This window comes from Linepithema humile, chromosome 7 (genome assembly GCF_040581485.1).
Source record: "Linepithema humile isolate Giens D197 chromosome 7, Lhum_UNIL_v1.0, whole genome shotgun sequence".
NCBI lineage: Eukaryota > Metazoa > Arthropoda > Insecta > Hymenoptera > Formicidae > Linepithema > Linepithema humile.
This window is the reverse complement of record NC_090134.1, coordinates 22,476,400-22,503,210: the sequence shown is the minus strand read 5'-3', so window position 1 is coordinate 22,503,210 and position 26,811 is coordinate 22,476,400. Positions and strand designations below refer to the sequence as shown.

The following is a 26,811-nucleotide window of genomic DNA, read 5'->3' as shown; positions in this document are numbered from 1 at the left end:
CGAGAACAATTGTCTTTGTGCTCAGGCGAGGAATCGCCCTTGACAGTGATTCGCAGATTGTTTCTGCGGAAAATGTTTCGAATGATTATTTCGCGATGCACCTGAATGAACAGCATGCGAGTTAAAGCATACAAATAAGCGAGACGCGCTCGTCTCGCGACGCAACGATGTTGCGTAACGCTTAAAGTGCAGCAAAGCCGAGAACGTATTCGCGTTTTATAAAACATCAATCAATATTTAATTTGAAAAACAATTACGCACTGTTGTTTTACACGTGTGCGCATTAAAATGCGTATGAACGTAAGCGAACAAAACGCGGCATGACGATAAACGATAATTCTTATTTTAGCATGATAATTTTTTTTCCCATCGGCAAATATCACCCAATGGAAGAAGATGAGTTGGACGTCGTTACGTTCCGTCACGTCTTCCACGTATTTGCGGTAAACATATTTAGCAAATTACGCGTCCGCATCGCGCAGAATGTGCGAGGCCCGACGTCTAATAGCCGCTGCATCATCGATCGCATCGCGGATGCATCCTAGCGGGATGCGATCGCGAGAGGCTCATCCGCGAATCTATCGGGGGCTGCCGCGTGCACGGGGTGGGAGAGGTGCATCGGTATTGCGATTTTCCGCCTATATAAAGGCAGATGCATCGGGAATCCTTGGTATCACGTCGTATCGGTCGTCGTTTAAGGACGAAGGGTCGTCTCTGGGATCGCTCGACCACGAAGGGATCTAATCGCGATGAAGACGGTGGGTCGCAATACATCGTGCAATTTTTCGGCGGCGCAATCTTTAGGGTGGGAGACCAGCCGAGGGTTACGCCAGTTTCGGGTGCCGTGGATTCGGGCGCAGCCTCCCGATTTTTACGCAACAGTGAAAGTGAAGAGGATTTGTGACATCTGTGCGCGTGAGCGTGAGATTACGCACACTTTTCGCGCGTGATACACGCGACCTGCAAGGAGAACGTCTACAGGGCGTCGCAAAACCCCAGCGAATGTAATTTGGATGATAGAACACGATCACAATTAGGAGCACACTGTTTCGTCAGAAGAATTGCAGAAAACCTCTCACATCAACCTCTTAATGTTCCAAATTCGACATTTCAGATCAATTCAATTCTTGAATTGAAATTCTAGAAAGCAAAATCAGTTTTGTATTTAACTGATTAATGCAATTTGTTTATTCAGCTTTATCAAGAAAAATTTATTATTAGCCTGCGAAAACTATTTATATATATATAATTTATAACTCAAAAACTCAAGAGCTTCGACAATTGAAACAATTGCTTTCAAATTAATCAAAGTTATCAGATTAACATAAGATTTAGGACACCTTGTATATAACCGAAAAAAAATCTTTCCACTTGCCGAGAAATCGATTACGATATTTCGGGTTAATTTCGTAAGAACAATAATCTAATAATGACCGCCGAAAGGTCAAGTTCCGAGAAACGACTGAATTTTTGACATAAATGTTGCGTATCAGTTTTCGTAGCGGCCTGTAATCGATATACATAAAATTAATACATGTAAATAATTTAAAAATATATACATTTCGTAACAAATACTTTATGAGATAAAGATTTAAACATATATGATATAGCGTTATAATATAAAGTACAAAATATATCTAATTATTTTCGAACAAGTTAACAATGAGAAAAATGATAATCTTCTTGTTCTTATTTTGTTTAACAAAGTAATTTGTTTGCTTTTTTCCGTGCAGATTCTTTTCATCTTGGCGCTTGTAGCAGGTGCTCTCGCAGCGCCACAAAATCCAAATGAGGTCACAATCGTAAAGCAGGAAGAGGTGAACAACATAGGGGTGGGCGGATATCACTTCAGCTATGAACAGAGCGATGGTCAAAAAAGGGAGGAAACAGCCGAATTGAAAAACGAAGGCACCGAGAACGAAGCACTTAGCGTTACCGGCAGCTTCAGTTTTATTGCGCCGGACGGGCACACGTATAGGTACGAGAAATCAAAGCGATGACAAGAGCCAATTAATTCTAGAAGTTATTATATATACATATAAAAGGCTTTTACAAGAATCATCTTTCATATTCGAAAAAAAATGAGACATTTACTTGCATTATTCCAGCTGAAGATGTATTTCTTATTTAAAAAACCATAAAAATTGGAACACGAAGAAAAGAGCATTTTAAATTAAATAATTAAAAGTTTTATTAATATATATTTAATTATTTCAATAATATACTTTAATATTAATAAGATTTTCATAAAATTATCTCGTGCTCTTTATATGCGATCAGACATGTCGTTTGGAGATATTACGACACTTAATGAAATTCATCTTTTTAACATCCTCTTTAATTATAGGGTCGATTATACCGCGGATGAGAACGGATTTCATCCTACTATCAATCTCGTTGCGAAATAACCGGACTCGAGGACTGAAATTATATTACAATACATAGGACTCTCCGGTCGTCGACGTATACTCGTGTAATTACACGCGTATTAAAATATTGTAATATATATATTTTGTGCGAGACACGTGATTCACCAATGCAAATCAATGCAAATGTAAAAAAATTGCTGTCAATGGCTGGCTGAAAAATGATCCATTTTTTGCACGATCGATCTTTTCCGACCGATTCATTCTCGCCAAATTGATCGCAATACTTTGCATAAAGGGCACTGTGACATGCATGCATACGATCATTGTTTAAAACCAATAACAATTGTACAATTTTGTGATTAGGCTGAAGTCGTTAGATTTCAACAATCACCTTTGCTTTAAATATAAAAATAATTCTTCGGACAATGCCACATACATTTGCGTGAATAAATTCTTAAAAATTAACAAAATTATTTCGCTATATTTATTTCTTCGATATATTCGCGGAAAGTGCATCCGCACGTATTACGAAATACGAGCTGTACGTTTGCATGCATTCACCTGCCTCAAAAGTGAAACGCGTGCTTACTCGCAGCAGGTAATATCCACTATTTAGTTTCTCAAAATCATCAAACACTTTGAACGAGAGACGTCAGATTTTTTCGTTTGTAACTCCATCTTGGCGAGGCGACGGTGTTAGCTCTCATTGAGGCGCCGCGGTATCTGCGTTTTTGACGAGCGCTTTTTTTTACACACACATCTATATGTATCTAACAGAACGCAAATCGTACAAATAAACTTGTATACAAACTGAAAAATCTCTACAATTGTTTAATGACAAATATTTTTCTTTCTACATAATCAACAGCGCATTGACATTTTTTTTCCAAATTTTGTTTCTTAGTTTCTTAAATGTTATACAATTTTAAGTAAGCATATTTTTATAAACCATATATATATTTGATAGTAGAAACAAAAATTGTTTTTCGTAGTATGTAAAAGATGTTTAATCAGATATAAAAAATTGATTAGATAATATCTATGCTACAAATAATATCGGCACATTAGTATATTAATGTATGACAATTACACAAATCAGGTTGTATAAAATTACATATCAATTACTCTTAGATACATGTTAATATATAAACTCGTAATTTTGCACGTATTTTGCATAAATATATTAGTATTAATATAATTAGTAACGATTAATTTTCTATACAATTAAAGTATTTACAATTTTTTTAATGTGTTATATTATATCGAAATAGTATTGAAATACATGTAATTACTTGGCAAATATATGACTAAAAATGCGACTGAATACACAAGAAATTAATCATGATTAAGTATAGCAGAAAATTGTAATATCATAGAATTGATTAATTGCAAACTCATTTACACAATTTTGCATATCAAGTTTTTTTCGTAATTGTTAGGTGTAATAAATGTTATTCTTTTTTATCAATCATATATGTAGAACTTACCCAAAAGACATGAAAATAATATATATTGAATATTTAATACATATATTTGCAAATATATTAAATATTTCAGTAAACAATTCTAGCGGGAAATTTCGTAAAAGTTTGTAAATATATTATCTTTATAAATTTTAATTGTTAGTAAGCAGTTAGTAAACAGCTATTAAATATGAAAATGTTTGTTCTACAGATTACGTCCGTATACGATAAAAATTTATCGATTAGAAATAAAAAAATATATTTCGTATATATGCATTATCTATGGAATTATAGGATACAATTTTTCGTCTAATATTTAGCAAAAATAACTATTTTGGTCAAACATATATATATAATTTTATTAAATATAAATATATATATATATTATTAGAGTATTCTGTTATAACATTTAATTAATATGTAAATGATGCGAATATTCATGTGAGAAAAAATAGAAATTACGTTCGACCAGAGTAAAATTTTCCTTTGTGTGTACGCGACGTGTTTTATAATTATTACAAATGTGAATTTTTTTTATTAATTCAAATAATTTGAAAATTAGCTTGAGTAATTCAAGTTAGACTAAATCGAATTAATCAAGCTACTCTGGTCGAACATAGTTATTCTAAATCTTCCCTCATATCAATATTCACAGCAAAATACTCCCAAATAACAGATTTTCCTTACTAAATAAGAGACGAAAAATTTTATTCTATATTTCAATAAACAATGCATTTATACATCAATCGTATATTTCTTACCTTCAATAGATTGGAACGTACCTAAATACGTTACAAAAGCTTAAATCAATTTTTTAAACTAAATTTATACTAAACTGTATCCCTAAATGATCCCCAAATTCTAATTAAGCTCAAAGTTTTATTCAACTTCGATATCCATTGTAATCCCTCTTCTTTCGTGTCAGCTAATAAAAAGTACCTGCAAGCATGGCATATGAAGAGAAATGTTTCTTTCATGAAAAGTAGACTAGAAAATAACGATACATACTCTATCGTGGTTTCAATCCCATTCGTTTTCATAACGAGACTATTAGCGTCTCCAGATTGTGCGGGTCTCGATGTCTCAAGTAGAAATGTGTAAGGACGAGCACACTTTTCTCGATTTACAAATTGTACATTCTTTGTAAATACACCTGCAAACGTGATACCGTGAGTACAATATCAGAGATTAAATCCGAAATAATCGAAGAATTACGATAAACAAAGAATCAAAGTAAAATTACCTTCCAAATCAACGTATCCTATCGGATTTTTCTCGTGTTCGTCATCAGGATGTAGCCAGTAGTAAAGTTTAGCGTCCTTAAGCCGACACCATCTTCTACGCCAGGCTCCCAAGTTTGAAATATCTTCGAAAATTGTCAAAAATCCACGATGCTCTACTGACTCCGACAGTTTACGCGATATGCGCATTCGCAAGTAGCCCTCCAAAGGAGAATACGATGAGACCTAAATACAAAATGCACGAATTGTATATGGAAATATATATATCGAATTTAATTATATAAGTTAAATTTATGAAATTGTACATTGCAAAATCATACCTTAAGCAAAGTAAATTGCTCGCGATTTACATCGTTTAAAGTAATGATGGTAGTGCCCATTAATTGGAAAGCAGGTGACCTGATCGCGGTTGGACCTGCTGGGCTTTCTATGTACGGTGTTACAAACTGATTTTTCTTTTTCGGCGTCTTATTTATCGTCTGTAAAAAAAAATTAAAAAAGTTTGACCATTGCCTAGAAATTCTCTTTTATTGAATATTTGTTTCCGAAAATATAAGAAAAAAAATCTTGCTTTTACACTCACTTTTACGTTGTGACCGATATGATATTTCTTTTCATGTGGCAAATATTTTGGTTGAGTTTGAAAAGAATATACTTCAACATTGATTTTGAAATCACTGTGCAAATCATCGAGTTTTAGCATTGAGGGAAACCGAATACATGAATCACCTGGTTCAGCAGTGGCTGCTTGAGTAGCGATCACTTCTCCTAAGTGAGACATCAAGCAAACACAATGAAGATACGTATCTGCAACAATTGATACAATTATTTTATTATACATTCTATAATATTTTATATAAAACCAATATAAAAAGTTGACGCTTTGTACTCACTAATGCCCATATTCCGGAAATATTCTTGCTTTAGTGGTAATGTAATAGCAGAAATGGCTAAAGATCCACTACCCTGCATTTCCGGCGAACCTGCCCTGACAGGTTTCAATGTGCCTTCTCGCTTTAATCTTTGTATTTCATTCAATGCAGCTTGTCGTTTGTGAGCTAAAAAAAAGGGTATTTTTCTTTGTATCAAGATTTAAAAATTTGGTGTACTACATGTACTACGATTAATTTAAACAATTTTGCATATTAGCAAAATTAAATAGTATTATATATTATATATTAAAGTATTATATATTCAATTTAATTTAATGAACATCAAATGTATGTAAAACTGATCATAAAAAATATAGAAATAAATATTTACTAGCGATAAGCAAAGCCCATTCGGCTCCCACGTGTTCACTAGAGCCATTAAATTCGACACTAGAGTTACATAGGTTTAATGCTTTAGAGGCTCCTTCGATTTTCTTCTGCTGCTGCTGAATGTCATCCAATAATTTTTTCACTTTATTTTCGACCAAACGTGATTCATCTTCATGTTTATTCGCATATCCAGAAGCTGAATTTGATCCTGTTGACTTTGTAGATGAACGCAAAGGCGTTTTAACCAACTGAAATTATAATACCATAAATTTCTTTATGCACATGTCCATTCAAATGATTATATCCATGAAAATAATATTGAATTTACCTCAGATTGCTGGCGTCTGTACGCACTAACGGTTCGCAGCAACGGTACGCGTTTGTCACCATCTTCTAACCACAAATCAGAGGTTTTCTTTGGAGTTGAAATCGGTGAAGATTTTAATGGCGAACGGTATCTGCAAAATAGAAAATTATCTCTTAAAAGACGAGCTCAAAAAAAAAAAAAATAATTTTTAGTAAAAACCAAAATTTATAATTGGGCGTACTTAGTACTATTGCACGCTGTCGACGAACTCCCGCCATTTTTGTTCATTTTTGGTGGTGTTGGACCTTCTTTTACATCATCGCAAAAATCTTCCATGTCAAGACATTCATCCAAATATTGATCCATTTCATCGAGTACTGAAATGTCTGTTGTAGTGCTATCTGGATCTGGCTCTATAGTTCTCTGCAATTGGAAGGAATATTACAAAAAATAAATATATAACAATCTACAATAATATCGTGACATACACTCTTAGTGCCCATATTCATACCTTTTTGTTAAACAACGAACGTTCATTAAACGCATGCAATATACTACGCCCAAGACTCGTACGCCCGACAGATATATTGTGTATGTTTTCCCGCTCACTTTCAGTCTCCCGATCAGTTTCATCCTATAAAGAATTATAAAATATAATAATTGTAAATTTTATCATCATACATACACTTGATCATTATGCAATTATTCATTTTACTTGAACGTAATAATCGTCTTCGGTGGCCGTCTCAGTTTCAGTTTCAGTTTCAGTTTCATCAAGCGTGGCTGTTACAGCCTCGCTATCAACAGTGTACTCTGAATCGGTCTCACTTTCTGTAACCTCGATTTCAGATAAATTAGGATAAAGTGCTCCTGGTTTCGGTGGACGTACGCGAATACGTTTAACTTCGGACACTGCATTTGAATTATGAACCTTTGGCGGACTTCCGATAACTATAAAGTACATTCAACAAATTGCCATGTTACAAATATTATAAAATAAGAAATACAGAAGAAAAATAGTATCTTTCTGTACCTTGTCTTTTTACCGGAGAAGATTTGCTGTGATAGGATATAATTTCAGGTTGTGGTAACGGCGGAGGTGGTGGAGGCTGAGTGATATGATCCTATTAATAAGATAAATAAAAAACACAATTCATAATGATTATATTGACCATGTTCACATTATTCTCTTGTATGGTTTGTAATTTAATTTTACCGGAGCAGGAGTTGGTTTCACTGGACAAACGAGCGAACTCTTCGGCGAGCACGACTTGCCACCCCCTTCGCTACTTTCGCTCGTCCGAACACAAGATCCTGCAACGGCACGAGCTATCTCTTTATTGGCATTGAAGCGCGAACGCAACATGCCTAACTCACGCTGTCTTTCGGCATGGGTAGCTTGCAAAATATGATTTTCCATTTCTTCTACTTTTTTATTGTTACCTTGTTCAAATATCGCACGTTGCTCAAGAACTGTTTTACTTGGGACATTTATCGGAGACGAATCTAAAAAAAAAAAGTTGTTCGACATTCTGCTTTCCACGCCTGATATTGTTGCAACTAAAAACTATACATACCTATATTAGATCCTGGCTTATCCTTTTCTTGTAGTTTATTAGGCGGTATCGACATTGTAAGCGGAGCTTTGGGTATTAATGGCGCTTCTCCTTTATTCCGCTCGAAAAACGCCATTCTTTCGGCAAGCGACATTTGAGCAGGATCTTTCGCTTTTGTATCCATATTTTTAGCCTCAAACATTGATGCTTTACTCAACACTGAACCTGACGGTTGTACCAAAGTCTTTGGCGAGCCATTAAATCCAGTTCTTGGTGGTAATCGAGAAGTGCTAGTCGTATTCGCGTTTCTAACCATTTTTTCAGGAGTATTGGAAACTTTACTGTCATTACTTTTAGCAGGACTACTAGACAGATCAGAGTCAGCTTCCATTTTCTTATATCTCGGCGATTTGCTAGGCGAGATTTGCTTCTTTTCCTCCATCTGCTGAGAAGTTGTGAACTTGTTAGACGATAAATGACTTCTAGCATTGGATTCCTGGGAACAATGCTTATAGTCATACACAAGGCGAGTATTGCTTTTCGTACGATTGAAGCCTTGAGCCTCCTGTAAATATTTCTTTTAGCTTTCCAAACATAATCATTTAATTACTACTTCTTGAAAAAAAAAGAAAGAGGAATATGAAAGTACATATAAAAAGTACGGACGTATAAAAGTTTAAAACTTTATATAAGTGTTCGTAAAAAGTTTTAGAAAGCTTTAGCACTTTATCTTGTAAGGATAAAATTTCAAATATTTTACCAAGTTTTCCAATACAGTTTTATCCCATTTTAATTTAACTGGACTTGGATGTTTGCTCTTCTTCTCACTGTTAATGACAATCCATTTGCTGTCTTTACTTGTGCTGGGTTGTGACTCTAATGCACTTTTAACTTGTTCATTAAACTTTGCTTGTATCTTTTCTGCTTTGCTATCTGTTGGCTTAGTCTATAACAGAATTGCGCATATATATCACCATTAAATATACAAATAATTTTATTATTTTATTTGAATTGTATATAAAATAAATATTATAAAGTACCTTCGAATTAGTTATTGTTGGATGTGATAAATCATCTTCCCAATTGTTTATTGTTGAAGCCAAAGCTGCTAATCTGTCCAGTCTAGCACCTTTCTTTATTGGTTTGTGCTCTGTGTTTTCTTCTGCACTGAATTTTTCTTCAGTTCGGTGTATTGGAGAACTTAACCCAAGATTATAATCATCTATGCAAGAAATTATTATATATATATTAATTTTTTTCTGATGTACATAAATATAAAATAGTAAATTAGAATTAAAAAATAGTATAATGGATCATTGGATTGCATCACCACGTTAAATTTCGCAACTGTTTCCTTTAAATTCTGATTTATTTTGGTTTAATAATTATAAGAATCTTTTAGTTGATCAAAATGTTTGTAAATATTTTTTAGCACGCGATTATTACATATACATATATTTTGCGTTTGCTTTGTTAGTTTATTTGTCTTTTCGTTGAGATACAAAAAACTGGAATTTAAATAAGCTCATCCTTTGTAGAATTTTTCCAGCAAAAATTATAATTTTATTTAATTAAAGATTTAATTTTTTAAAAAACGAAATTGCATTCAAAAAGAGGAAATATAATCATTCACACACACACATGTGCTGCTTGCTGTATTTAAATATGTACTCATGTATTAGTGCAGGAAACAAGTTTCAAGCAACTTGCGTAGGCGAGCTATGGATACAGTGTGTGGGAGTAACTAAATAAAAAGATTCAGAGAAAGATTTAAAAGTATAACGTACTATTTATCTATAAAGAGATAAAAACATTCAAATGTATGTTTAATACATTTCCTGTCAGACCGATTTTTGATAACTTTCCGTTTATATCGCGTGGATTGCATATGCCCCATGTGTCGAGATAAATATTTTATTTACTTTATATTATTTTATATATATATATTACACTGCAATTCGCAGTGTGATAACTGCAGTATACATGATTTTATTAAATAATGATAAATGTTACATTTAATAATAAAAATATACAATGGAAAGTTTGGTGTGTATGCAACCCACATGGCAGGGAATATATTGATATATTTATTTTATTACGTTGCTTACCAGAGTATAGTTTTCCAAGTCTCTGCAATTTGGATCGTACCATGCAAGTTCCAATCTCACCATTCTCTTTGTTATCTGGTTCATTATTCTCAGATATAACGCTTTGAGGCATTGGAGATTTGCGAGGAGATTTTGCAGGAAGAGTATTGCTTGTGGTTACTTTAGCTGGTGATTTAGCTGAGTCTTCACTTGCTGCTATTGAACAATATACATATAGTATAGTTATTATAGTTTTTTTCTTAAAATTATAGGAAGCCAGCAGTTATACATTTTATTTTACAATTTATCTTATTTGTTTTCTTTTTATATTTTAATTTTATAAAATATATAAAATAGAATTGTTAAAAAAGAAAAAATTACCTGCAGCTTGTTCCAATAAAGCATTTGCATCCTTCAAAGGACTCCGTCTTTTTTTAATATCGTGTCCTGCATTTAACAATTGTTCATCTAATTTCTCCCTCCTTGCTTTAGCACGTTCCAGCATACGCTATTCATCAAATTCAATATATAATAAAATATAATACAATAGCAATAATGCATTATACAAAAATGCTTGTGTATATCAGGATTTATATAATTTTCATATTTAATTTCATATTAATTTGATTACAATAATATTACAAATGTCACATGTTTAAATATTACAAATATAACAATAAAACTAATAATTATTATAAAACTAATCTCTATTTTTACAATTTCATGTTTTGTTGTTTAAAGATATTAGGTTGTTCAAATATTAAGATTAATTTTTTTTTTAAGTAGTATAAAAAAACATTTATTTAGAAATATTATACTTATTATTTCTAAATAAATGCTTTTAATAAATGCTTACAATAGTGAGTATAATATTTCTAAATAAATGTTTTTATATTACTTTAAAAAAAAATCAGTCGTTAATACTTGAATCTAGTAATATTAAGAAAACTTTTGTCACAAAATTATCTAAGAAATTAAAAAATAATAATAAGCAAAAGATATATATAAAAGTTTAAATCGATATAAGTACAATCAATGTTAGACCATTCATGAATATAATTTGCAAATCGCAACTACGTCGCAATTTACATCAGCATTTTGTACTGCGTTTGTGTTTGAGTACAGGAAAAAAAAAGAAAAGAAGATTCCTACCTGGATAAAAGGCTCCATTGTTCCTGGTACAAAGAACGACGCCTCTTTCAATTGAAATTTCCTCAATAAATCAACACTCTCAAGCGTTCACGTACGAAGGGCACTCCTTGATATGAAACCAACTGACCGAGAAACGGTTCTTACACTGTAACGTAAGGAAAGTATCCTGAATTGCGACCGTTGAATTTAAACGCGAGCGCCATACTAGTTAACGGAGAGAGGAGAGGAGCGAGCGGATGACAGTTCTCGTTACTTTCCCACCCCTCAATTCTTTGCAGCGATATCTCGCGTATGAAACATACATCGAAAAATGCGCGCCAAATGGCCTTTCACTCCAGAAAACACAACGTACCCCTCTCGTTCGTTCAACTTACGCGCTTAAGCTTGTTTATTTAGTTGACGCTTACATACTCTTCACAGTTTTGGAAGTAAATGTATACTCACGTTTCAAAGAGACAAAGAAGGTAGAATCAGATGAAAAACGAGTAGACTTGATATCGCGCGATTGATAAATTCATACGACATACGATCTGAATATGAACCGTCTATACTAGAAAAAAAAGTATCAAACCTGTACACATTCTGAAACGAAATTCAATCGTCACCGAATAGATCTCAACCGTACACTTTTATACCGAGAATGTAACGACAAGAGACGCTACGGATATATCCATAGACATTGGAATATATAGACTAACTGCGTTCTTTATTAGACACATGATTGGTCCATTTTCTTATGCTTTATATATGCTTATGCACTTGTGCAAGTTTGTCTGAATATACCCTAAGGATGCGACGCGGTGACGTACAAAAACAAATTTTTCCTGTTCTATTTTTAAATAAAATAACACTGGTCACGCGATTTTTGTCACAAGAAAACTAATTACTGTCTTTGATGTATATTTTAACGCTAAATTCAAATATGATTTAGAATAAAAAGCGCTATTAGATTCATTTAAGTTTTTGTGACAAAAAACGTTAATTTTTATTGACCTAATGTAATTAAAAGACTCGTTCTATATCTACTGCTATCTATAATATATAACTTTTAGTCAACAAAAAATTTATGTCAACTTCTTTATTAAAATCTTATTATTTATATAAATTATTTTATTTTTCTTTCCAGAGGAGATTGCGGATTACAGATTCCACTTGGAATGCTTATCTCGTATTTTAGGATAGTGTTTCGTCATACATGAGATGATTCATCCCCGTTGTCAGCTGCCATGGCTTCACGATTCTCGTATGCCCAAAAGCCATGGAATTCAATCAAGATACTGATCATTGTATCACCTTGTCCACACGACAGTAAATCCTGCAGCGTAATTTTACACGGATCTGCTGGTTTTACCATGTCAAATATTTCGTCTTTGACGTCTTCAAAGCTAACTGGTTCTTGACCATGCATTGTCATTTGCTCTTGTATAGCCTGCAAAACGATAATGTTTGATTGGGTACTATCCAAAATTGTTAGAATATTTATATTGTAGCAAAAATGCAATGTATACCCTAAAGAAATAATTTAGACAAAATGTGTCCAAATAGCCGCGATTGTTAATGTCTAAAATTCGAAATAGATAATGAAGGCTCTGAGGTTCATGCCGATTCTCTAAGGCTAACACAAAATCGAGGTACGTCTTGTAGTCCATCTCGCCTTCGTAAGTTAAGCATTCTTGAAACACTCTTTCAAGAAAAACGCCTGTTAAAGTACCAGTGCCATATCTATTAACAAAATTATATTTTTAATTTTAATTCAGCGTAAGATTATAAATGATAAATTTTTCAATTTATTACCCAGCAAGCTCTTCCTTATTCAACATTCCATTATGATCTCTGTCAAGATTGAGATATTGTCCATAAACTTTAAGCGCCGAAGGTGCAGAAAACCAATTAGCTTCCTGTATATCCTTAGGCAGATCCTCGTCTCTTAACTCTAAGAGATCGTCTAAAAAACTGCATGCTAAAATATCTTGAATACGAACTCGTCCAGTTCGAAGAGGATCCAGAAAGAATAAAAATTTTCTGACAGCTGTACATACATAAAATGAATGGAAAGACTTTTCAAGACCCTCCAGTTGTGGCAATGTTGGTATTAATTCTAAGATATAGTTTTCCAGATCCTATAAAGAAATATAGCTCTCATATAAAAATGCAGTATAGGTATGTCTGGAAAAGAACTCCAGAGTTCAAGTTGCTAATATATAATATAATACTGTATTCTTAGATTTATATTTCTAGAAACTTACTGATTCTCTGAGATATCCTTGTCCTGTAACATCATATAAAGAAAGACCAATTCTTGTTTGATGCAACCATACTTTTCTCATGACATAATTAAACAGCGCTAAGATACTAATTCTACCATGTGGATCTCCTTGTTGCAGTTTGGCAAAAACAACAGCAGTAAAGTATGGACTGCATTTTGCTCCTGCCAGTTTGCCCACTTTTTTAAAGTCCTCATAATTAATTAATTGCTCTTCTCCCGACAAAGGTGGGCTGTGATGTTTGTCTAACAGCACCCATAATGCTTTCAGTTCATTATTATCGAGCAATTGCCGAGAACGTCTTTGTAAGAATAAGGCTCGTGTTTCTTCACGCAATTTCTGTGGTAGAATTTCATCTTCTTTCGGCAGCTATAAGTATAGCATTGTGTTATAACATATGAGAAAAGATACAAATACATTTCGTCAAAGTTTTGATATGCAAGACACAAGCAGTACCTTGAAATAAAACTTTGGTATAACTTTATACGTAGAATCAACATTGTCTTTCGCTTTCACACCCTTCCATTGCTGATACATTTTCTGAAAATATTCATCTTCTTTTTTTTCATTATCTTCAGAGTTTTCATGGGCTACAACATCAAAAAATAAACACATTATTTTACCTGGTGAAAGGAATAATTGTAAAATGGTGTTTTTATAGAAAAGTGTCTATATACATACGTTTCTTTGCCAAAGCGCAGTTTCGCAGTAACGTTTTCAACTCCATATCCTACAAACATCTAATACACAGAACTTAATCTTACTCTAGTGCATATGCACTTGATCAACTTCAGTCACTTTGGTTATGTTTAACCAAGATTAGTCGGAAATCGCGACGCAATCAATTATAAGTATTAAATATAGTGTCCGATAAACGCATAACTGTCTTTTTATCGTTTCTGCAATCAAAACAAGCCGGACATGATCGGGAAATTAGATTTGCATCGCGCGCGCGCGTACCTTAATTTCACGTACGAGATAAACCGCGATATAGGTTAAGTGACACTGCACGAAACACGATGTTTGCGGGGCATAACAAAATTATTTTGATTACGTGGCTGGTGCGAAGCACATGAGTTTCACATCGAAAAGTTTATTGTATCCCGTGAAAAAAAGCGGCGATGCACGGTGATAACGGATAAAAAAAAAATCACAGTGACAGTTAAGCCACGATGATTCTATTTAGAGTGGGGTCGATTCTAGGCCTTTTAATTTTGGTCAGCGGATTCCGGGAGTACAAGAGAAAGGATCTGATCGCTCTTCGCGAGGAGGTTCGCTCCATGTTCGATTACGCTTATTCTGGTTACCTGACGCACGCTTATCCATACGACGAACTGCGTTCACTGAGTTGCGACGGCTTTGATACCTGGGGCAGTTTCTCCCTGACGTTGATCGACGCCTTGGACACGCTTGCGGTCATGGGCAACTTCTCCGAGTTCCGTCGTGTTGCCGAGATAATCAGCGCACGTGTAAACTTTGAGGCCAATATCAATGTATCCGTATTCGAAACGAATATCCGGGTAGTCGGTGGACTGCTGAGCGCTCATCTGTTATCGCGCAAGGCTGGTGTTAAGTTGGAACCTGGTTGGCCCTGTAACGGTCCGCTGCTGCGTCTTGCCGAGGACATGGCCAAGAGATTGATTGCAGCGTTCGACACACCTACAGGAATGCCGTATGGTACAGTTAATCTGAAGTATGGAGTACCTGAAGGCGAGACCAGCATCACTTGCACCGCTGGCATCGGCACTTTCCTGCTAGAATTCGGTACTCTCTCTAGGTTAACAGGAGACCCGCTGTACGAGGAAGTAGCCATGAATGCGATAAAGGCATTGCATTATTACAAATCAAACATTGGTTTAGTTGGCAATCACATAGATGTTCTCACCGGCCATTGGACAGCCCAGGATTCTGGTATAGGCGCTGGAGTGGATTCCTACTTCGAGTATCTGGCAAAGGGCACGTTACTGTTTCAAGATCCGTTACTGGCTTCGATATTCCGAGAGCACAGAAGAGCCATAGAGAAGTATATTCGTCGAGAAGATTGGCATCTGTGGGTGTCGATGACCAAGGGTCAGGTGACTCTACCGGTATTTCAGTCATTAGACGCATACTGGCCTGGAGTATTAAGTTTGTTCGGCGAGATCGGAGACGCGATGAAATCTTTACACAATTATCATCGTGTATGGAAACAATTCGGATTCACTCCGGAATTCTACAACATACCGCAGGCTGAGGCAGGGACCAACAGGGAGGGTTATCCGCTAAGACCTGAGCTCATAGAATCTGTTATGTATCTTTACAGAGCTACCAAAGATCCATACTTGATTCAGGTAGGAGTGGACATCCTGAGGAGCTTGCAGCACAGCGCCAGAACTGCATGTGGCTATGCAACCATCAATGATGTTCGGGATCATCGCAAAGCGGACAGAATGGAATCTTTCTTTCTCGCGGAAACCACCAAGTACCTGTACCTGCTTTTCGACACGGACAACTTTATCCATAACACCGGTACCGAGGGAGAGATAATCGACACTCAATGGGGCCAGTGCGTGGTGGATGCTGGTGGGTACATCTTCAATACGGAGGCTCACCCAATCGATCCAGGAGCTTTGTATTGTTGTCGGCCAGCGCAAGATATCTTTCCATACAAAAGGCCGGTGCTGAAAAGATTTCTACCAACGCCAAGCAGGCTAGAAGATAACTCATCGACGAACGATCTTCGTTATGAAAAGGATGTTATTAAAGATCCAGACGTGCTGTCGATCGCGATTGCAAAGCTATCTGAAATTAGACAGTACTCTATGAGCAAGAAAGAAAACGTAATCAACGAGAGTTTCTCGTCGTCGAACGCTTCGTCGATAGACCCTGTTGTGGAGAAAAATGTGGAAGTCCAGGAAACAGAGAAGTCGAATCAGAGCGCGATTTCTAGTGTTCGGCTGCCGACAACGCAGGTTTTAGCACCCTCAACGATTTACAAAGCCGACGATAGCGAAGGTTCCGAGAATTTCGAGCCACAAATATTATCAAATGAACAGTACTCTACTTCTGGTGCCACAACGCAGAGCAATACTCGACAAAATACGACACCAAGTCCCCCAAGGACCAGATTCGAGCCCCAAATAATGCTGGAAAAAATCAGACGCAGTAATCTCTATCCGACCAATATCACAGCGAGACAGAACTATCAGATCTTATCCTGTCAAGCTCAACCATTCCTACAACGAATATCGATCATAGGAGAATTTTTTTAAGTAATGCATAAAGAAAAGACGAGATAAAAGATTTACAAATCTTGCAATTCACAAGTCTTGAGCACGAAAATGGATTTTACGCAATCCCATTTCGTGTATGTTGTACTTTAAGACATATTATTCCTGTGATAATGATTGTTGTATAGTTTCTAATAAATCTATGATGTACGGATAAAAATCTATTTTTCACTGGCAATTTAGTCTTGCCATATTACTGAAAAGCTGGATCAAAGGCAGGTATGCGTAATTATATCTATTTATACATACATAAAAAATACATAGTCAATATAAAACTTTATTTAAATTAATACAAATATCTTCATGGTACAAAAAAATGTTTAGTGTAACTAAAAGAAATTATTAGGCAACATCTGTTAAAAAAAAATATCACTTGCCGCGTGTAATAAAAATTAAATAAATCAACTTCTCCATAAATCAGTTGCATAATAATGTGTAAATTCGCAATTTTATGCATAGATAACTTAATTCATTATAAAAAAAAATTAATTTCATATAATCATAATAATATTTCCTTTCATTATGTAATATTGTATTGAAACAAGAGACAAATATTAAAATATATATATTCTATATAAATTTGACCAATAAATCAAGAAACTTATCATAATTAAACAATATGAAGAATAATAATGTTGAATTGTTAGTATTTCAAAAGGATTGAAATGTACTTTCTAATACGTTATTCAAGATAAATAGCTTTTTTTTAGATTTTCAGTTTTCTTTAACTTTTTAAATCTCGAAACGGTCCCCAAGTTCTAATTAAGCTCAGAGTTTTATTCAACTTCGATATCCATTGTAATCCTTCTTCCTTTGTGTCGGCTAATAAAAAGTACCTACAAGCGTAGCATATGAAGAGAAATGTTTCTTTCATGAAAGGAAGACTAGAAAATAACGATACATACTCTATCGTGGTTTCAATTCTATTCGTTTTCATAATGAGACTATCAGTATCTCCAGGTTGTGCGGGTCTCGATGTCTCAAGTAGAAATGTGTAAGGACGAGCACACTTTTCTCGATTTACAAATTGTACATTCTTTGTAAATACATCTGCAAACGTGATACCGTGAGTACAACATCAGAGATTAAATCCGAAATAATCGAAGAATTACGATAAACAAGAATCAAAGTAAAATTACCTTCCAAGTCGACGTATCCTATCGGATTTTTCTCGTGTTCGTCATCAGGATTTAACCAATAGTAAAGTCTGGCGTTGTTAAGCCGATACCATCTTCGACGCCAATTACCCAAATTTGCAATATCCTCGAAGAGCGTCAAAAATCCGTGATGTTCTACAGATTCTGAAGGCTTCGATAATATATGCATGTTTAAGTATCCTTCTAAAGGCGAGTGTGATGAGATCTAGGCGAAAAATATATATCATATTACACATATTATAAGAAATGAAATTGCATATATTGGCTTTACAAATTTTTATCGCAATCAAGTACGCGTACCCCGAGCAAAGTAAATTGCTTGCAATTTACATCGTTTAGCTTAATGGTAGTAATGCCCATTAATTGAAAAACAGATGATCTGATCATATTTTGTCCCGTAAGATTCTCCGGCATTATGAATTGATTTCTCTTTTTCAATGACTTATTTTTTGCCTGTAAATAAATTCGATATTAAAATAAAATGCGATCGACGTTGCCGTATATTTCTCCAGCATTAGTCTACAATTAGTTTTCAAAAAAATAAAAATGTCTTTTACTTTTAAATTACGATTGATATGATATTTCTTGTCGTATGATAAACACTTTGTTCTAGTCTGGAAATAATACACTTTAACGTCAATCCTAAAATTGTAGTATACGTTATCGAGTTTTAGCACTGACGTAAATCGAAGACATGAGTCGCCGGGTTCAACAATGGCTGCTTGAGTAGCAACTACTTCTCCTAAGTGAGACATCAAACAAACGCAATTAAGACACGTGTCTGAAAGAATTTGCATAATTATTATAATACACATTTTAATTTACGTGAAAGAAAACTTGATGTTACATCGCACTTACTAGTGTCCATTTTTTGAAAATATTCTTGATTGAGTGGTAATGTAATAGCAGAAATCGTCAAAGATCCACACCCCTGCATTTCTAATAAATCTGTCCTCAATGTATCTTTTTGCTTTAGTCTTTGCACTTCATTCAATGCAGCTTGGCGTTTATGAGCTAAGTATAAGAAAGAACATTTTTCACAGTTTGTAACAATATTTAAAAATCTTATATTAAGTATTCAATTTAATTTAATTATAACATCTATGTAAGAATACTTATATTATGTAAGTAAAAATTTACTAGCAACAAGCAAAGCCCATTCTCCTGCTACTTGCTCAGTGGAGTCATTAAACTCGTCAGTAGATTGAATAAAGTTCAATGCTTTACTGGCTCCTTCAATTTTTTTCTCTTGTATATAAATCTCATCTAACAACTTCTTTATTTTTTCTTCCAATAAATCTCTCTCTGATTCATCTTGATTTGATTCTGTTAGACTTCCAGAATTTGTATTTATTTTTAATGAACTTTTTTCTTTCTCATCATAATCATACAATTCCTTTGCATTAAGACATTCATCCAAACATTGATCTATTTCATTTAACACTAAATATTCTTGTGTAGTACTATTGGATTCTGCAGAGTCTTTTAGCTGCAATATTTAAAGAAAAAAACAAATGTTTAGCAATCTATAATAATATAGCTAATTAACTCATAAGTAATTATCCATATAAACATATATAAGTATATACTTTGTCGCTTAACAAAAGTTCATCAAACACATGCATAATACTACTCCCAAAAGAAGTATTTCCTATACTTTCAGAGTCATTTTCTCGATCAGTTTCATTATTCTGCAAAAAGAATGAAAATTGTATATTACATGTTATTTTTTTCATACATACATTTAATCATTATAATTATTTATTTTACTTGAATATAATGGTTGTCTTTCACTTCAGTTTTAATTTTTTTATCAAGAGTCGTCGTTGTAGATTCCTTGTCAGCATTGTCAATATATTTTGTACTACATGTATTGTTTTCTGCAACTTCAATTTCAGACAAATGTGTGTTAGATTTATTTTTTTCTTGTGATTTCTCAAATAATGTTGACTTTGTAAATCTAGTTTTGGGTTTTATTAATACCGTTTCTTCTTTATTATGTTCAAAAACTGCCCTTCTTTCAATGAATGATGTTCGAGTGGAAACTTTTGTTTTTGTATCCATATTTTTTGTTTCAAATAGTAATATTTTATTGGACACCAAACCTGATAACTGAATCAAAGTCTGTGGCAAATTTTTTAATTCAGTTCTTGAGGATAACTGAGAATTGCTTGTAAAATTTGTACTTTTCTTAACTTTTTCTAAGGTATTAGAAACTTTATCATCATTGCTTTTAGAAAAGCTATCAGGATTTCTGAACAGATCAACATCTGCTTCCATTTTCTTACTTTTCAGTGAATCATCAGATTTGTCAACTGAGATTCGTTTTTTTCCTTCAGTTTGTTTTAGAACATTTGTATTTTTTAAAAGATTCCATCTTTCTCTAATGTTATGTCCTGCATGAAACTGTTCCTTCAATATTCTCTTTGTTTTAGCACGTTCTAACATACGCTGTTTGTAGAAACCAATATATGAATATAATATTAAAAAGTACGAATAATAATATAATAAAATAACTAATATATCTACAAAAGCATATTTTGCACACATTATCATTTAAGCAAATAAATACAAAAAAACAAAAGCTGTCTTGCGTTTTTCTAAAAGAATCATACATGTCATACGTTTTTTATAAAAGACAAAAATTTTTACCTCAATAAACGGTTCCATTTTTCAATTGTGCGACGAAAAATATTTTTTATTAAAATTCTTTTTTGCGCGTGTTTACAATTCACGAGTATTAGGCCAGCTTTACACTGAAGCAACATAGCCGCATGCGGTCGTTGTTTACATCGTATCTTTCTTTAAATAATTAGCATCTTTCTCTGTCGCACTGGAACGCCGCATGCGGCTTGATCACCTATGGTCGCCTCATTGTAAAGGCTATCACACGTGAAAGAGTTTAGTCGTTAACCGTAAAGCGTAAGCAAATCGACCAATCACAGTGAGCAGTAATGCGAGTGACTTATTACGTCTATGCGATGATGCGCGTATGAACTTCAATGTCATGTAGGAATATCCGCTAGAAGGTGTTTGTGAAATTCGCGATTATCCGACCGTCACAGCGGGAGAGAAGCTTCGTTGAAGTGAATCATTCGATAGCGTGCTTATAACCTCCCGGCTTTGTTAAATTGTGTAGATGTGATAGAGAAATCAAATATCAAACAAAGAACATTAAAATTGCATTATGCTTGAGAATTCGTGGGTGACCGTTAAACAAGCGGCCGATGAAAACAGACACGAACTAGTATTGACAGGCGCGTCTGTGTCGAGATTGATCGAGAAATCAGGCCTGGATGAGAATTTGTTTAATCTATATAATTTGAATTATTTGAGTATAACACAGACATGTCTGCGAGAAATACCGGACGAGATCGAAAAATTGACAAATCTCACGGTTTTAGTATTGCATTCGAACGAGATCAACCTGTTATCGAATGCAATCGGCAAATTATCTAAATTGAAGATACTCGATTGTTCAAGGAATAAATTGACTTCTGTTCCGCAGTCATTAGACACGCTTCCTCAATTAAACGCGATGAACTTTTCCTCGAATCTTTTGCAATCTATACCATCGCAAAATGCAAATACTAAATTGAGTGTCTTGAATTTGTCAAACAATTGTTTTGAAACCTTTCCTGATGTCTGTTACGCAGAACTTGTACATTTGTCAGAGATCTTTGTTAATGGAAATCAAATAACAACAATTCCATCTTCTATAAGCCAGCTTCAAGCATTGAAAATCTTAAATGTCGCAGATAATTTAATTTCTGGTAATACTATGCACATATTTTAATATTTACACTTAACATCTTTTGTGTTATATTAACTTGAATATTATAATGCAGTTGTACCAGGTGAATTAGCAGATTGCAGTAAATTGAAAGAAGTGAATCTGAAAGGAAATAAATTAGCAGATAAGAGATTATTAAAATTAGTTAATCAATGTCGCACAAAGCAAATACTAGATTATATAAAATTGCACTGTCCAAAGAGTGAATTGTCTACCACAGAGGCTAATAAATCAAGAAAAGGAAAAAAGAATCAGAAATGTTCTGAAAGTGAAAATACAGTCGACACCTTAGCACATAAGTTGAAAGTTTTGAGAATGGTAGATGGTACACCAGTAATAAAAGTTACAAAGGAAGTACAAAAAATCAGACCTTACATAGCTGCTTGTATTGTGAAGAATTTAAGCTTTACAGAGGACAGTTTCAAAAAGTTTATTCAGCTACAGACAAAATTACATGATGGAGTATGTGAGAAAAGAAATGCAGCTACAATAGCGACACATGATTTGAAACTAATAGTACCTGGTAAATATTGAATATGTAATAATAATGTTTTATATATTTCTATGTTACAAACATTTTATTATTGCAGGTGACTTGACGTATACAGCAAAGCCACCCACAGAAGTGGAAATTAAACCTTTAATGCGTGAGAAGACTTATACAGGTGCAGTTTTGTTTCAACAATTGCAAACAGAAGCTGAGAATCTACGTAAAGAAAAGAAACGAAATGTATATTCTGGGATACACAAATATTTATATCTGCTGGAAGGTAAATCCGTATTTCCATGTCTATTGGATTATTGTGAACAGGTTATATCACTTCCACCAATAACAAACAGTGATATAACAAAAATGTCTCCATCTACTGAAACAATGTTTGTGGAAGTAACAAGTGCAATATCATATACAGTTTGCAGGTAAAATTAAACATGTACTAATAATCTATATAAAATTTGTTTATATATATATTTTTTTTTTTTTTTAATTGTAAAAGAAAAATAATCTGTAATAATATATTATATTTTGATATTTCTAGGAATGTATTGGATGAATTTTTGAAAGAATTAATAATGTCAGGTTTGACTGATTCATCGCAGCTGAAAGATGGTGACAAGTTGTGCAACAACTTACTTGTTGAACAAGTAAAAATAGTTGATTTTGAAGGAAATCTAAAATTAATATATCCTTCAAGAGCAGATTTGAACTCTTTAGTTGAACATTCTATTTCTATATTACGAGACTAACGAGTAACGTAAGCCAAATCTTGCGTTTCATTAATTCTTATAACTTTGTGCCTTTATAAATTATTTTAATACTGATATTTTTGTTATAGTACGAATATTGTTGTAAGTATCGATATATGCCATTCACACTATAAGTTTAAATTATTTATGAAAATTTTGAAACAATATTTTCATTAAAAAAGTAACTAAAATTTTCTGTTTGAAGAATTTTGTTGAGATTAAATAAACAAGAAAGTTTTGTTTGCGAAAAAAGAAAAAGGATTTATGAAAAGACATGCATTTATTTTTAATCACTTATATGTTCTAATATTCTATATAAAAATTTTATCAGTTTTAAGTAATAAATTTCAAGTTTATTTTGATGTTTTTAATATGCTAATTGCCAAACAGTAGCTTTACGACAGAAATCGAGAGTGGTCACAAAAGTGAGTATTTCTATTACTTTTATTATTTTTTTTTTATTAGATATTTTTGGTTTGTCTTATCGCATTGATTGAAGACGTTCGACTACAGGATATGGTTATCCACAGGTTCCAATATAAAAAGACCGCCATTAGTCGATACAGCTAATTGGTTGCGACTGTGGCGCTATTGTTTGCTTAAAATTGCCGTCTCGCTGCGTGCCGGTGCTGATTTCTCATCTGTTTTTATAAATATTGTACTTTACTACGCGTACCGTAACCGCCTTTCAAACAGCTGACGTTCGTCGATCGACACCTTCCACCGTGTTTCCGTGGACCGTGCGCCAAGAAACGCGTCCCGCAAAGTGTTCTAAGGCTAAGAAGAAAGTTCCGACGAATTTTCCACGAACTTTTCCAACATGCGCGAGTGTTTGAAGTGATAACATGGCGCCGAAACCATGACTGGTCATGATGGGGGAGTGAGATCTTTGAGGTTAGTCCATTATTTGTCTTGTCATTAGAGTTATCAAAAGTTAGCCGAAGTCGAATTTACCTTCAGTCACAGCCATTTTGTGCGTACGTGATATGTACTCACGCTTCTAAATAACATCGTATTTATTATGCGTATATTACGAATTTACTTGTCACGTTTTATAATTAATACGTTGATTTTGTACAAATGCTTCAATTACGGAGTCGTCATGCACGTCATTTTTTATGGCGACGTTTAGGTCATTGCCAAACTCTTCATATGTAATAGATGCAATATTATGAAATACTTTGACTCCTTACCCATGTTATATTTGCTTAATGTGTCTTTATTTATGTGTATTTTTTTTCTATATTTGATACTGAATACTTTTTGTTAATTTTTGCTATAGTTCAATTAATAATAATATGAGTTTATATTTATATTTTGCAAAATTAATACTAATCTATTACCAATATATAATATGATTTAATATATTACATTAGATAGTATTTGCTATGTTGCAAATAATTTAACTTAGAGCTTTAAGCAATTATAACAATTTTTATCAATATATTGATATTGATATATATATAAAATTCTATACATATATATATAATAAATTTAAACAAATTTTTTAAAATTATATTTTATTCAACACATTCATGACAGTAATACCTTCAGTATTATTAGATATATTAATTACATGAAGAATATATTAGATCTAAACTATATGTCACATTGATATTAAACACAGAAGAATATATCAGTAATATATATATTTAATTCTATAACAAAAGTAAAAATATCTAAGATCCTGAAAATATAATAGTAATAACTCATTGGTCCAGTGTAATAAATGCTAAGAGAGAGATAGTACATTAGATACTAAAGATAGAGTATATAATAAACTATTCTAATAATTTTAGTTATTGATATTTTAAAAATAAAAAATATACATTTCTTTTGCAAAAGTATACATTTATACATATTTTGCTTTCCCCTTCATCTTAATAAAGAATTTGGCCATTATTTTCTGACATCTTCAATAAATAGTATTTTTTGTACATTAGATATTGACTAAGTCACAAATGGAAACATTTTGACCATGCATCTATGGATGTTTTTCAGTTATTTTTAAAAATATTTATATGTTTACATTTATATGTTTAAATATGTAAACATGCATGTGCCAGTTTGCAGAATAGGAAGATCTATAAATCACATTCAACTTGACTAGTATGTAACATGTGTATATTAAGAAATTCAATTTGCTTTAAGCCGCTCTTGACGTTCTTTTACATCAATAATACTGAGATTGATGCATGACACATATCCATGTAGTACAGAAATGGCGGCTTTAACAAGTGCTACTGGAGCACTCAGGTACACAATTAATCTGTACAGACCTATACCAGCCACTGAAAAATAAAATGTTGTGCAATATATTTTCACATTTCCATAGTAAAAAAAATTTTTGAAAAAAGTACTTACAAATGGGTCCTTCGGTAAAATGCAACAGATATAAACCGGCATAAAATGCTTCGTTACCAGCACACATGAGGAATAGTACTATGCGGTTTGTGTAATACAGTCTCATGATTGGATTTTCAGACATGTCGATAAATTTGTGACTGGTCTTTCCTTGCAAAAGGGTCCTGTTGTATTTTGACAAATTGTAATTATCACTTTTAATTTCTCTCGCTAGATTGCGTTATGTATTATTCCTTACGTGTGTAAATATATCCAATGACAAGCTATATCGATAGCTATGCTCAGTTGAAACCAGAAAGTATAAGCAGGATAGAATAAGCATAATGTGACCATAAGACACATTGTGCCAACCCTATCTGTTAGCTGATCCAAGATTGCACCGAATTTGGTGCTTTGGTTGTAATACCTTGCTGCATGGCCATCTATTGCATCCAGCAATGAGCTGACCACATAACACCATGATGCAATAACATAATTAGTAGGCATGAAGTAAAAGGAAATCAATGCCAAAATTACTCTGCCAAAACCTATTGATACAAAAATGCGAAATTATTTTGTAAATTTCTTACTATTCTCCTTATTTATCTATTTTTTATGAATATGATGATCAATTGTAAAATATTGACATCCACAAATTAACAAAAATACCACGACTTTAAAACAATTATAAGGAGAAATTTTATTTTATTGGTTAATCAATATCAGATTACATAAAGCAATATTGCATTAATTCAATCAATAGAAGCAACCTTAAAAGTGTTTTATTACGGTTCATACGTTTATTATTGATTGATTAAATTATATAGAATGATTTGGTAAGAAAAGTCCGATTTTTTTATCCATCTCGTTAAATCGAATCTTGGCGGGTATATATCAGATATACTACTATATACGAATATGAAATAGTTGGGTTTGTTACAACGCATTTCAATGCGTAATTATTCCAAAAAAATAGCATAAGACACAAGATCAAGTATTTACCGATTATATTGGGCACGAACAAGAAAATATTCTCCGATTCCGTCATTTTGGCGTAGATTCTGTGTCCAACGCAGATCTTCGCCGCGAAAGTGCTTATCTATCAGATAATGTAGAAGTCTTATCTAGACACGGCGCGACCGAGTCAAGGATTATCTCACTGCGCTTCGCGACTCGCACGTATCACGGGCTATTCGCAGTCGCTTGACTAATCGAGAATGCACACACAGTTCTCCGTTACGCACGTCCAGCAATGACGGGTGCCTTTCGGCAAAAAATATAGTCAACATAAGGCGGTTTTCAT

At 33.5% G+C, this 26,811-nt stretch overlaps 7 protein-coding genes across 7 annotated transcripts; 3 read left to right on the top strand and 4 right to left on the bottom strand.

The window, feature by feature from the left end:
- The first annotated feature begins 602 nt into the window (after nt 1-602).
- Nucleotides 603-3,187, top strand: LOC105673563 (endocuticle structural protein SgAbd-6). Its single transcript, XM_012369287.2, has 3 exons — nt 603-758; nt 1,734-1,978; nt 2,348-3,187. The coding sequence occupies exons 1-3, from the start codon at nt 750-752 to the stop codon at nt 2,406-2,408; spliced, it is 315 nt and encodes a 104-aa protein (XP_012224710.1). The 5' UTR covers nt 603-749; the 3' UTR covers nt 2,409-3,187.
- On the bottom strand, nt 3,185-12,104 carry LOC105673557 (anillin-like). Its single transcript, XM_012369277.2, has 20 exons — nt 11,882-12,104; nt 11,438-11,582; nt 10,667-10,793; nt 10,307-10,501; nt 9,239-9,420; nt 8,959-9,144; nt 8,220-8,763; nt 7,859-8,148; nt 7,676-7,766; nt 7,358-7,593; nt 7,154-7,276; nt 6,884-7,065; nt 6,664-6,793; nt 6,337-6,583; nt 5,967-6,131; nt 5,657-5,880; nt 5,394-5,552; nt 5,076-5,298; nt 4,841-4,985; nt 3,185-4,771 (listed from the first exon to the last, which is right to left on the bottom strand). The coding sequence occupies exons 2-20, from the start codon at nt 11,453-11,455 to the stop codon at nt 4,663-4,665; spliced, it is 3,576 nt and encodes a 1,191-aa protein (XP_012224700.1). The 5' UTR covers nt 11,456-11,582; nt 11,882-12,104; the 3' UTR covers nt 3,185-4,662.
- A 396-nt stretch (nt 12,105-12,500) lies between these two features.
- LOC137001232 (serine/threonine-protein phosphatase 2A regulatory subunit B'' subunit gamma-like) lies at nt 12,501-14,525 on the bottom strand. The gene is made up of 6 exons (XM_067359723.1): nt 14,383-14,525; nt 14,158-14,291; nt 13,684-14,070; nt 13,232-13,557; nt 12,946-13,159; nt 12,501-12,866 (listed from the first exon to the last, which is right to left on the bottom strand). The coding sequence occupies exons 1-6, from the start codon at nt 14,426-14,428 to the stop codon at nt 12,627-12,629; spliced, it is 1,347 nt and encodes a 448-aa protein (XP_067215824.1). The 5' UTR covers nt 14,429-14,525; the 3' UTR covers nt 12,501-12,626.
- Nucleotides 14,526-14,873: 348 nt separating this feature from the next.
- On the top strand, nt 14,874-17,130 carry Edem1 (ER degradation-enhancing alpha-mannosidase-like protein 2). Its single transcript, XM_012369283.2, has one exon. The coding sequence runs from the start codon at nt 14,874-14,876 to the stop codon at nt 16,950-16,952; it is 2,079 nt and encodes a 692-aa protein (XP_012224706.1). The 3' UTR covers nt 16,953-17,130.
- Nucleotides 17,131-17,227: 97 nt separating this feature from the next.
- Nucleotides 17,228-20,921, bottom strand: LOC105673539 (anillin-like). The gene is made up of 10 exons (XM_012369257.2): nt 20,780-20,921; nt 19,898-20,578; nt 19,717-19,818; nt 19,268-19,616; nt 18,986-19,141; nt 18,685-18,908; nt 18,428-18,580; nt 18,110-18,332; nt 17,876-18,020; nt 17,228-17,806 (listed from the first exon to the last, which is right to left on the bottom strand). Exons 1-10 carry the CDS (start codon nt 20,795-20,797, stop codon nt 17,695-17,697), a joined length of 2,163 nt encoding a protein of 720 aa, XP_012224680.1. The 5' UTR covers nt 20,798-20,921; the 3' UTR covers nt 17,228-17,694.
- Nucleotides 20,922-21,314: 393 nt separating this feature from the next.
- On the top strand, nt 21,315-23,423 carry LOC105673540 (leucine-rich repeat-containing protein 47-like). Its single transcript, XM_012369258.2, has 4 exons — nt 21,315-21,900; nt 21,976-22,443; nt 22,511-22,838; nt 22,958-23,423. The coding sequence occupies exons 1-4, from the start codon at nt 21,315-21,317 to the stop codon at nt 23,163-23,165; spliced, it is 1,590 nt and encodes a 529-aa protein (XP_012224681.1). The 3' UTR covers nt 23,166-23,423.
- Nucleotides 23,424-25,272: 1,849 nt separating this feature from the next.
- On the bottom strand, nt 25,273-26,768 carry Pis (phosphatidylinositol synthase). Its single transcript, XM_012369260.2, has 4 exons — nt 26,511-26,768; nt 25,768-26,056; nt 25,530-25,693; nt 25,273-25,456 (listed from the first exon to the last, which is right to left on the bottom strand). Exons 1-4 carry the CDS (start codon nt 26,554-26,556, stop codon nt 25,302-25,304), a joined length of 654 nt encoding a protein of 217 aa, XP_012224683.1. The 5' UTR covers nt 26,557-26,768; the 3' UTR covers nt 25,273-25,301.
- Between the last annotated feature and the right edge of the window lie 43 nt (nt 26,769-26,811).